This window comes from Symphalangus syndactylus, chromosome 3 (assembly GCF_028878055.3).
Source record: "Symphalangus syndactylus isolate Jambi chromosome 3, NHGRI_mSymSyn1-v2.1_pri, whole genome shotgun sequence".
Taxonomy (NCBI): Eukaryota; Metazoa; Chordata; class Mammalia; order Primates; family Hylobatidae; genus Symphalangus; species Symphalangus syndactylus.
In genome coordinates this window covers 14,954,332-14,966,299 of record NC_072425.2, presented here as the reverse complement: position 1 = coordinate 14,966,299, position 11,968 = coordinate 14,954,332, and the positions used below count along the sequence as shown (strand labels likewise).

The window sequence follows — 11,968 nt, the reverse complement described above, 5'->3', positions numbered from 1 at the left end:
TTGGATTCATTTTGAAATTTAATAATTAAATTCTAATAGTAGTAAGAAACATAGTTTATGCTTTTTCTTTTTTAATGAAAACAAACAAGTAATTTTGTAAAAGTCAGAAAACACCAGTATCCTTCTGATCTCATCCTAGATTTTTCTGTCAGCTGGAGGATGCATTTCTGACCCCATCCCAGACATGTGAAAGCAGAAGACATGATGCATCTGTAATAATGAAAGCACAATCTAAAGGGTATTATCACACCATGAACAGCTTCTTCCTGACCCAGAGCAAATATTAAGAGAAAGACAATATATTTACAAACAAGATTTAATAATGCTCACAAGAATAGAGTTTGCCCCCAAATGGAAAATTACACATTGTTTTGTTTCAAAAAGTTATAAATTTAGTGCTTGAAAAATCCAGCAGGTAAGTAGGACTAACAGGGTCTGTTTCTGGAACTGTCCGCTAGCAAATGAGCATGCTCTGTCCTGGAAGCCATTTTTCTCCCTTTTTTTTTTTTTGAGACAGAGTTTTTTGTTCTTGTTGCCCAGGCTGGAGTGCAAAGGTGCAATCTCAGCTCACCCGCCTCTTGGGTTCAAGCGATTCTCCTGCCTCAGCCTCCTGAATAGCTGGGACTACAGGCATGCGCCACCAAGCCTGGCTAACTTTTCTGCGTTTTCAGTAGAGACAGGGTTTCTCCATGTTGGTCAGGCTGGTTTCAAACTCCCTACCTCAGGTGATCCGCCTACCTCGGCCTCCCAAAGTGCTGGGATTACAGGCGTGAGCCACCACGCCCGGCCAGGAAGCCATTTTTCATGGGAGGGATATAGGGAGAGGAAGGTGATATTTACATCCCACTCTGCACAGCTCAGTACCGCCTATTCATTTTCTTGAACTTCTCATAATGATAGTCATCAGTTGCCTTCTCATTAGCAGGACGCTTGCGGTTAGGAGGGGACCCTGAGAAGGAAAAGAACAGGAAAGGTGGTTTGCCATGCTGGAACCCACTGCTAGACTTTACTCCGTGCAGGCAAAGACAACTGCCTGTTTCCTTCCCCACAGGAGCCCCAGCGCCTAACCCAGTGAACACAGTAGGGCCTCAGTAGATACCTATTTGTCTTTTTTTTCTTTTCTTTTCTTTTCTTTTTTTTGAGACAGAGTCTCACCCTGTTGCCCAGGTTAGAGTGTAATGGCATGATCTCAGCTCACTGCAACCTCCAACTCCTGGGTTCAAGCGATTCTGCTGCCTCAGCCTCCTGAGTAGCTGGGTTTACAGGCACCTGCCACCTCGCCTGGCTAATTTTTGTATTTTTAGTAGAGACAGGGTTCACCATGTTGGCCAGGCTGGTCTTGAACTCCTGACCTTAGATGATCTGCCTGCCTCAGCCTCCCAAAGTGCTGGGATTACAGGCATGGACCACCGAGCACGGCCAATACCTTTTTCTTTTCTTTAAAAAAAAGATGTGGTCTCACTCTGTCACGCAGGCTAGAGTGCACTGGTCCAATCATAGCTCACTGCAGCCTTGAACTCTTAGTCTCAAGCAATCCTCCTGCCCTAGCTTCCCCAGCAGCTGAGACTACAAATGTGAGGCATTGCACCCAGCTAACCTTATGAGTAGCTTTTATTTGTCCTTACTGAAATTTTCTAACTTCTTGAGTCTCTACTGTGCTTGAGAATATGAGATAGTATGCTTGATAGTGAATTCTCAGAGCAATCCTAACAGGTAGGTTCTATTAGGATTCCAATGAGGAAACTGAGGCTTAGAAAGGGGAAGGCACATAGTCATGGTCCAGAGCATGGACTGGAACCCAGATGTCCCAGCTCCAATGCTAAGCTCCACCCTGTCCCCCGCTGCATCCTGCCTCCATGGGTTCCCGCATTGCTGAGCACTCCAGGCAGCCCCGAGGCCTTTGTTGCACTCACGTTCAGGCTCTGGCTTCTCTGTGTCGCCTACTCTCAAGGGCCGGGCCTTGGGCTCTTCTTTGTTTCTCCGTATCGGCGCGTTGAGCTCCTCATGATAAACTGGACCCAAAGAGACCAGGGTACATGTTAGACAGAACATGAGGTTCCTAGGGACCTCAGCCCAAATAGGGGAATGGGGGCAAGACTGCTCTCCCTGAGGGGCTTACATCTGTTGTGCTGCACGTAATTCACAGCCATGTTGGTAGGCACGAAGGAGGTCTCACTGTCTTTCTTTTTGTTCTGCTGCTCTGCCAGCAGACGGGCCTTGGCATCCTCCGTGGAAATTATATTTTTTATTTTAGCACTATGGAGAGAAAGAAACCACACCACTTAGATGATGATAGCACCTTACTACTCAGACATGAGTGGTGAGGCTGGCAGCCCAGCAGTACATAAGAAAATCATGTGTCCTGAGGCACAGCTCTCCACTTTATCAAGCACACTTGTAGTCACATTCTCACCGAACTCTCATGGCGGTCGGAGAACCACAGTTACTCTGCTCTTCTGATCAAGAGCAAATTGAGCTTCAGAGAAGTAAAATGCTTAAGGCTCAAAGTTCGTAAGGCCAGAAAAGAGCCCAGAAGCCTCCCAGCTTTCTACTGTACCAAAAGATTATTCTGACAATTGTACTTTTTCCATAACAATCCCCTTTTAAAGTGGATATTTTAAGAAGGATCATGGGGCAAAGGGGTGGGTGACCTTTAACATGGCTCCTGCTAGAAGAAAACAGAATAATAAAGGGCCTGATACAGCTGAACAGCTGTAACAGGCTAAAGAACCACTTTTGCTTCCAGCAGTCAGGGGCCCTTACTACTCTGATCAAGCCTTCAGCGAAACTTCTAGCAACAACCTGCCAGGGACAATCTCATTTGTATTTGTAGGATTCTAAGGACACAGTTAAGAACATGGGGTCTCACTACATTGCCCAGGCTGGTCTTGAACTCCTGGGCTCAAGTGATCCTCCCACCTTGGCATCCCAAAGAGCCAGGATACCAGGCACAAGTCACCATGTCTGGCCTTTTTTTTTTTTTTTTTTAAAAAAAGGGTCTTACTCTGTCACCTAGGCTGGCGTGCAGTGGTGCAATCATGGCTCACTGTAGCCTCAACTCCTGAGCTCAAGTGAGAGCCTAGCTAATTTTTAAAATTTTTTTTTTTTTTTCTGAGACGGAGTCTCGCTCTGTCGCCCAGGCTGGAGTGCAGTGGCGCAATCTCGGCTCACTGCAAGCTCCGCCTCCCGGGTTCATGCCATTCTCCTGCCTCAGCCTCTCCGAGTAGCTGGGACTACAGGTGCCCGCTACCACGCCCGGCTAATTTTTTGTATTTTTCAGTAGAGACGGGGTTTCACTGTGGTCTCGATCTCCTGACCTCGTGATCCGCCTGCCTCGGCCTCCCAAAGTGCTGGGATTACAAGCGTGAGCCACCGCGCCTGGCCAATTTTTTAAATTTTTTGTAGAGACAGGAATCTGACTGTATTTCTCGGGCTGGTCTCCTGGCCTCACGTGATCCTCCTGCCTTGGCCTCCCAAGTACTGGGATTATAGGCTTACAGGCATCAGCCACCACACCTGTCCCCCATAAATTTTTTTTCCTTTTTTTTTTTGAGATGGAGTCTGGCTCTGTTGCCAGACTGGAGTGCAGTGGCATGATCTCACCTCACCACAACCTCCACCTCCAGGGTTCAAGCAATTTCCTGCCTCAGCCTCCCAAGTAGCTGGACTACAGGCACCTGCCACCATGCCCAGCTAATGTTTGTATTTTTAGTAGAGACGGGGTTCGACCATCTTGGCCGCGCTGGTCTTGAACTCCTGACCTCATGATCCACCCGCCTCAGCCTCCCAAAGTGCTAGGATTACAGGCATGAGCCACCGCGCCTGGCCTGTCCCCCATAACTTTTAACTGGAAAGCACTGTGTCTTCTGCCTAGGGGTCTCAAACATACTCGATGCCCAGGTCCACCTCAGGAATGCCACTCAGCATCTGATTGGAAAGCATCTCCTCAGTCTTCTTTGCTGAGGAAACACGGATGTTTTCTGGAAGTTCATAAAGACAGTCCTCTGCATTCTTTGGCTTCACTTTCTGTTCCTCATGTTCCACGATCCCTTTCCTCTTCTTTAGCTCTGTCTCAATGTACTTCATCCTGAAGTGAGAAACCCAGAGGCCTCAGGGAGGGGCGGGAAAAACACACCAGGTGTCCTCTAAATCAGTGGTCCCCAACACTGGCCCACAGACCAGTGACAGTCCATGGAGAAACGAGAAAAAAAATGACTTGAGTTTTTTCATCAAGTTAGAAATTTTCTACTTAAAGAAGCACCAACCTATGAGGTTATGTCCCACTAATCTATTGGTGTTATGATGTACAAGGTTCTTTGAAGACAGAAAGATGATAGTTTGCCAATAGCTTTGTTGGCAAAATAAAAAGTGGGCAAGCCCATGTTTTATCCCTGCAATGTTTTGGGGAAATATTACTAGTCATGAAACCACCTTTGAAAAGAAGTTTTTATTTTTTATTTTTCGGAGACGGAGTTTCGCTCTTGTTGCCCAGGCTGGAGTGCAATGGTGAGATCTCGGCTCACTGCAACCTCCGCCTCCCAGGTTCAAGCAATTCTCCTGCTTCAGCCTCCCGAGTAGCTGGGATTACAGGTGCCCGCCACCACACCCGGCTAATTTTGTATTTTCAGTAGGGACGGGGTTTCTCCATGTTGGTCAGTCTGGTCTCAAACTCCCCAACTCAGATGATCCACCTGCCTCAGCCTCCCAAAGTGCTGGGACTACAGGCGAGAGCCACCGTGCCTGGCCTGAAAAGACCTTTTAAGAGGTTTTCAAAGTTCTTAAGCTGGGAAGTAGAAAGAGAGGGGCCAACTTTGACATCTTCTAGAAAATTCTAGAAATGTCATCTGTTGACTGAATATCTTGGACTCTGACTGGAGTCCAGCCCCAATTGCTCACAGCCAAACAGACTGACACTTACATGTCTGCATCCTCATCCCTTCGGTTGGTTTCTGCAGAAAACGATGTCCCCAGATGCAGATCCTCCTCCTCACTGATCCTGAAGGGAGAGAACAATGAGGCAAAGCTTTCAAGTCACAACTCAATGAGGCTGAGTTTTATGTTCTAAGAAGAAAACAAAGACACAAGCATTTATAATATCCTATTTACAGTTGGCAAAAAAAAAAAAAAAATGCCATAGTATATGTAAAGAAAAGAAACTCTAGAAATATATGCAAGCAAACTGTTGGCTGCTAGTGATACCTCCAAGGATTGAGTGGATACACTTATCCTTAGGTATCCATGGGGGATTGGTTCTAGTGTCCCTCAAGGATACCAAAATCTGCAGATAGTGAAGTCCCTTACATAAAATAGTATATCTGCATCTAACCTACACACACACTACCATCTGCTTTAAATAATCTCTAGATTACTTATAATACCAAATACAATGTAAATGCTATATAGTTGTCACAAAAGTACACAGTATACTTTTATTTTTTAAATTTTTGAATTATTTGAATGTTTGATTTATTTATTTATTTATTTATTGAGACGGAGCCTCACTCTGTCGCCCAGGCTGAAGTGCAGTGGCACAATCTCGGCTCACTGCAACCTCTGCCTCCCGAGTTCAAACAATTCTCCTGCCTCACCCTCCTGAGCAGCTGGGATTACGGGTGCCCACTACAACGCCCAGCTAACTTTTGTATTTTTAATAGCAACAGTGTTTCACCATGTTGGTCAGGCTGGTCTCGAACTTCTGACCTCAGGTAATCCGCCTGCCTCAGCCTCCTGAAGTGCTGGCATTACAGGCATGAGCCACCTCAGCTGGCCTGAATGTATTATTTTTGTTAATTGTTTTTATATGAAACTTCCCCATTGTTTCACTCATTTTATTGTTTTGAACAGGGTCTTTCTGTCACCCAGGCTGGAGTGCAGTGGTGTGATCGCGGCTCACTCTAGCCTCAACCTCCCTGACTCAAGCGATTCTCCCTCTTTAATTTCCTGAATAACAGGCACATGCCACCACACCCAGATATATACACACACACACATATATATACATATGTGTGTGTATATATATATGTGTATACACATATGTATATATATATGTGTGTATGTATATATATGTGTGTGTGTGTGTGTGTGTATATATACTTTTTTTTTTTTTGTAGAGACAGGGGTCTCACTATGTTGCCCAGGCTGGTCTTAAACTCCTGGACTCAAGCTAACCTCAGCCTCCCAAAGTGCTGGGATAATAGGCATGAGTCATCATGCCTACAATACACTCTTACAAAAGGAGTCTACCAACTTGGCTCTAAGTTAACTTTTAAAGACTTTTTGCTTTCTTTGTTTTTAAATAACATACCCTTTGCAAAGCACAAAACCTGCTTCAGGATGTCCCACTAATGCTGCTGCTACAGGCCCCAGCTCTCTGAGGGAACCTAGACCCAGGCAGCAGCTAAAGGTGAATTTGCATCTAAGCTTGTCCTGCACTTACTTATCTTTGCCCCTTTCCTTCAGTTTCTTCATATCCACCATACCACCTGTCTTCATCTGAAAGGGATCATCCTGCAGAAAGCAAACACAGTTAAGAGGAAGCATCTAAATAAATGGTAGTAGAATTTTTTTTTTTTGTAAAGCACGCTCACTCACTGAAGAGCACTGCAGGGAGGGCTGCCATAACTACCCAGGTAAGACCCCATAACTTACCACTAGAGTGGTCTCCTCTTGTACCTTCTCTCCCACCAGCAAGGCCACAGCACTGAGCAAAACCAAAAAAAAAGGAGAGGGAGAGAGAGAAATGGCATAATTCAGAGATGAGGAGGAACCCTCTCAGGTATGCAGATTGCAACATTAGTGCAAGGGTGGGATTTGAGGGGTGGGTAGGCAAGCCGGCTGGAAAAGCCTATAAGCATAAGACAGGGCTCAACAAGCACCACAGATGCTGGAAGAAGGGTGTGCTGGTGGTGAAGTGGTACACTTTCCCACTTTCCTGTAAAGCCATTTGGCATTATCTTGGCCTGGAAATCTCATTTCTAAGATATTCTCATCATGGAAAGTGCAGCTAAAGATAAACTTAAGAGAATATCCACTGCAGCCTTATTTGATAGTAAAAATTTACAAAATCACCTACATGTCCCAAAATAGGGGATTTGTTAACAAATTATGATACACACATCTGGTGGAATATTATGCAGCCATTAAGAAGGCTTTCTGAAAAATATTCCACAATATGGGTGAATGCCCACAATGTCATAATGAGTTGAAAAGAACAGGGAATAAAAGTACATAGAAAGTTGTTTGGGCCAGGCGCGATGGCTCACGCCTGTAATCCCAGCACTTTGGGAGGCCGAGGCGGGCGGATCACGAGGTCAGGAGATCGAGACCATCCTGGCTAACAGGTGAAACCCCGTCTCTACTAAAAATACAGAAAAATTAGCTGGGCGTAGTGGCGGGCGCCTGTAGTCCCAGCTACTTGGGAGGCTGAGGCAGGAGAATGGCATGAACCTGGGAGGCGGAGCTTGCAGTGAGCCGAGATTGCGCCACTGCACTCCAGCCTGGGCGACAGAGCGAGACTCCGTCTCAAAAAAAAAAAAAAAGAAAGTTGTTCACAATCTGAGAGAGACAGAGAGGAAAAAAACAGATTGGAAAGAGTATTAAATATTAATACCAGTGCATTCTTGGGTGGCTCTGCAAGGAAAAAAAAATGTTAACACTGGTCATTTCTGGAAAGGAGAATTATGGGTGCTTTTTATCGTCTTGACTATACTTTTCTAAATTATACAAACTCTTAACGATCGATATGCATTTCACAGTTAATTGGTTTTAATAAAAAACGCGAGTTAGTGACCTGTTTCTGTATCTCTGGAGCACACCCCAAGACGACACAGCTTAGGGCATGTCCTGGTTAAACATTCGCAAAGAACGCTGTTCTCCAATTCGGGCAGTGGAAGGTGTATAGTGTGTCAAGAGAAAAATCTACGTCTGAGGAGATATTTGTGACAGCGACCCGGACGCGGATGTGTCTGTCGTCCTCGCCGCCGCCTCCTCCTCCCCGCGTGGTACCCACCTCACCCCGTTGGGCCTCTTCCTCAAGTTCTGTACCTCTCTGGTCTCTTCCAGTTTTAATCTTTAAAAAGAAGAAGAAGAAGAAGAAGAAGCAATGCATAAGCTGAGTGATTCCCCGCGGAATCCAAAGCTAACAGAGCCAACAAGGCACCTTCGAGGGCATCCCAGCCCAGCTACTGAGCCACCAGCACAGTGGTCCAGAGGACGACCTTGTGCCTAGACCCACCGGGAGTCAGAGCCACTGCGCATCACGGAGGCATCTCTCCCAACTGTTCGGGCTTGAGGCGGCGGCCTCACCCCTTGAGCCTCAATTTCTGCGTCCGCAGAAGGAACCACCACCCGAGCTCACAGTTAACAATGTCAACGAAGCGCCCAGCCGGTGGTGAGTCCCCCAAACAAGTCTATCTTTACCAGGCCCACGGGAGCCCCGCCCCAAACGCACCGAACCTCCTCTGAGTCCTGCTCATCTTCCTCTGACTCCGAGTCGCCCCGGCGGCGACGGAAAATCTTCCGGACGACCGGCATGGTGACAACGGCCCAGCTGTCCAGCCGCCGCGCCTTTGCGCAGCTGCCCAGGCTGCTTCCGGCGCGCCGCACAGCGGTCAGAGCGCCTGCCCCGTCTGGCCCCTCCCCCGGCACGCACAGCCCGCGTGGCAACGCCCCCTCTCCCGGCGTCAGCCTCTTCCGATTGGACGGCAGAGGGAAGGAGGTGGGGCGTCGCCAGACGGCCCCACAACCCTGCGCGGCGCCTCAGAGGGGGCTCGCTTGACTGACAGGCGGCGGCGGCGCAGTTGCGAGCGCAGGTGAGTTCCGGGCCGACACCGGCTGCTTCTGTGGGCCGGGCCTCTCAGAGCATTGGCGACCCCAGCCCGGCTCCGGGCTGACAGGGCCTGGCCTCGCCAGGTACGCCAGACGCAGCGGCCAGGTGAGCGGAGCCCGGGATCCCCCGGCCGCCGCCGCCCCTCTCCCCTCCTCCGGTCGGTGTCCAGGGGGGCCTCTGGGCCCCAGCACCCCACTCTGAGCCCCCTGGGGGCTCGTGGCTTCTCCAGAACCGGGGCCGCCACCCTCTCATTTCTGCCGGGGCCTGACCTAGCGTTGAAAGCATCCGCGTGGCGTCTCGCGTCTCGGGCGCTGACTTTTCTTTCCTCGGGCTCTGAGCCCTGACGTGCGTTTTTTTCTTTCGGAACAAAAGATGACCACTTCCCTGCGGTGCTGAATTGGAGTCCCAGCGCCGACTGCCTCACAAATAATGGCCCCCAGCTTCTCCGCGAGGAGAGGCGCGTCTGATGTTTTAAAGCCACGCAGGAGGGTTTGAGCCAGGGGACTCCTCCTCGGTGCTTTCCGGCCACCCCCCTGGACCTTCACGGGTCTAGTTTTCCTCCTTTGGCAGGAAGTCTACCGTCGCTCTACCCTCTGCCCCTTCCACCCCGAAGATGCTGTGAGGATGAAGTTTATTTGAAAAACAGGTATCAGCAAACGCTTAGGAAATACCTAAATGCATAAATAATGGCTTCTAGGACTTTTAAGAACCCCTTAAGTAACAGTAGTTTTCCTTTTCTCAGTGTCATCCCTTACTTTTGAGAACTACCTCTTATTAAGCAGTTACTATGTGGCAGGCCCTGGGCAAAGCATAATCTCATTGAATTCTCCCGGCAGTCCTTTGAGGTAGATTGTTTTTCGTTTTACAAATGAGAATGCGGAGTCTCCGAGGTGCAGTGCGCGCCTCAAGTTACCCAGCTAGGAGGTGGAACAGGACTTGGTTGCAGGTCAGTCTCTGCCGCACGGTTTGCACAGGGCCTGGCACAGTAAGAGTGCAGTAGATGTTTGCTGCTGCTGCAGCTGCTGTTACATCTCATTGGCTAGGGGGAAGGACCGATGGGGGCTGTCTGGGGTTCCCCTTTCTGGAAGACCATTCCGAAGCAGGGCAGCATTTCTAGAATGCCTTACGTTTTCTCTAGAACAGCCTCCACTGAGATTGTTCTTCTCTTCCTTGGGCTGGAAAAAATAGTAGACTCAGGACTTCTTGCACCAGCCTTTTATCTTCGGTCAAAAGCCATATATTAAAGTCTCGAAGTCTTGCTCTCTGCAGACTGGTTCAGCCAAACCTAGATGCACATGCACTCACTGGATGCGGAGTCCCTGTCAGATGATGGAGAGGCTCCTTGGGAATTGCTGCAGGAGTCCAGGGGGTCAACGTCTGCAGCTCTCATGCTCTCAGAGGTGGCTCTGAATCTGCCCATCAAGCAGCCCATCCATCAGGGGGTACTGGACACTACTAAGGAAAAGGCAAGAAGGCCAAGGGCATTTCTGGGCCCTCCTCCTCAGCTGAAGTCCCAGGGTACAGATAAGCTGCCCCCACCCTTGCTCCATGAGGCCAGAGGACCCAGTGATAACCACCACCTGTGCTGTGGCAGCTCTAATTGAGGGCTGTTTAGCAAAAGGAATGCTGAAAAAGTGGCAGCTGTGAATCTGGCAGTAAGTGGCTTTGGGAAGAGACTGCAGCCCAAGTCTCACTGGGCCCCTTTAAGGGTAGGATGAGACTGTCTCTCAAAAGGACCCTCCCAGAAATACAGGTCCTATGCAGTTCAAAGATGAGTCCAAGGTCTTAGTCTTGTTTGGGAGTTCAGTTGTTTTAAGAAAATGTACAGGATGCTCTACCTGTGGAGTAGCCACTCTTTAATTCCTTTACTTTCTTAATAAACTTGCTTTCACTTAAAAAAAAAAAAAAAAAGAAAATGTACAGATTCAACCTAGGTTTTGGTTGGTTTCCTAGCTCTTTTCTGGAGCTAGATGAAATGTCGGCTTGTTTCAGGGTTCAGGGAGCATTCATGTCCGGGTGGATTTGGGATCCAGCAACGTGATACAGTTCACAGCCCAGCTATAGTCAGCATCCAATAAATGTATTTATTGGATCAATGTGTTCAACAGATACTTAGCATTTGCTATATGAAGCAGGCACTGTTCTAAGTGCTTGAAATAAGTCAGAGCAAAAGAGACAAAAGATCCCTGATTAGTTGGGTGTATGTTCTCATAGTAAAGTATGTAAAGTGTGTTAGAAGATGGTAAGTGCTGTGGAAAAGAAAAAAATAGAGCAAGGCAAGGGAATCACCTCTGGGAGGGTGGCAGGGTTGAGTTGCAAATTAAAATTAGTGCATTCTGGTTTGGGATTTGGTTGGAAACATGACAGATAAAGCAGTGGATTGAATGATAGGCCTTGGGTTCCGGTCGCTGCCTGGTGGTTTTAGGGGTCTGTAAGCTTGAACTTTATTTTACAAAAGCTTTTATGTAGAGTGTACACCCTGAACTCAAGTCCTGATTGTGGGGTATTTAACAGTGATGAAAGAGCCAGGCTGTTCTTAGCTTTTTACCTTAGCAAGACAAACATCCAACTAGTTCTCATTAGCATGAAGGAGGAAACTTGGAGAAGCTATGCATGTTGACAACAATTTTTTTTTTTTTTTTTTTTTTTTTGAGACGGACTCTCACTCAGTCGCCTAGGCTGGAGTGCAGTGGTGCGATCTTGGCTCACTCCAACCTCCGCCTCCCAGGTTCAAGCAATTCTCCTGCCTCAGCCTCCTGAGTAGCTGGGATTACAGGCGCCCACCACCACACCTGGCTAATTTATGTATTTTTAGTAGAGACGGGGTTTCACCATGTTGGCCAGGCTGGTCTTGAATTCCTGACTTTGAGTGATCTGCCCGCCTCAGCCTCCCAAAGTGCTGGGATTACAGGTATGAGCCACTGTGCCTGGCCAACAACAAATATTTAAAGATTGGAAAAGTGGCAGTGCTCTTTGGCTCCAGTGAGCAGTCGTGGCTCAATAAATAGGAATTTCAGGAGAGCCAATTTCCATTGATTATAAAGACTTAGGTTTGAAGCAACTAGAGCTGCCCTCTGGGAAAAGGGTGATTTTTATCATCAACTACTGCTCAAACTGGGTTTGGAGAACAACCCAATAGGG

At 47.9% G+C, this 11,968-nt stretch overlaps 2 protein-coding genes across 18 annotated transcripts in view; one reads left to right on the top strand and one right to left on the bottom strand.

The window, feature by feature from the left end:
* On the bottom strand, positions 1-8,650 carry C3H9orf78 (chromosome 3 C9orf78 homolog). The gene is made up of 10 exons (XM_055270743.2): positions 8,450-8,650; positions 8,009-8,068; positions 6,649-6,700; positions 6,437-6,507; positions 4,919-4,996; positions 3,890-4,087; positions 2,120-2,256; positions 1,914-2,012; positions 841-949; positions 1-210 (listed from the first exon to the last, which is right to left on the bottom strand). Exons 1-9 carry the CDS (start codon positions 8,530-8,532, stop codon positions 858-860), a joined length of 870 nt encoding a protein of 289 aa, XP_055126718.1. The 5' UTR covers positions 8,533-8,650; the 3' UTR covers positions 1-210; positions 841-857.
* Positions 8,651-8,709: 59 nt separating this feature from the next.
* USP20 (ubiquitin specific peptidase 20) overlaps positions 8,710-11,968 on the top strand; it is a 45,209-nt gene continuing 41,950 nt past the window's right edge. For 3 of the 17 annotated variants that reach the window (XR_010119923.1, XM_055270711.2, XM_063635780.1), the window contains exon 1: positions 8,727-8,810. The gene's annotated coding sequence lies outside the window, so the exon portion shown is untranslated. Of the gene's footprint in view, positions 8,933-9,199; positions 9,474-11,968 lie in introns of all 17 variants that reach the window. The other 14 variants (XM_063635784.1, XM_063635775.1, XM_063635787.1 and 11 more) reach the window with 13 other exon arrangements.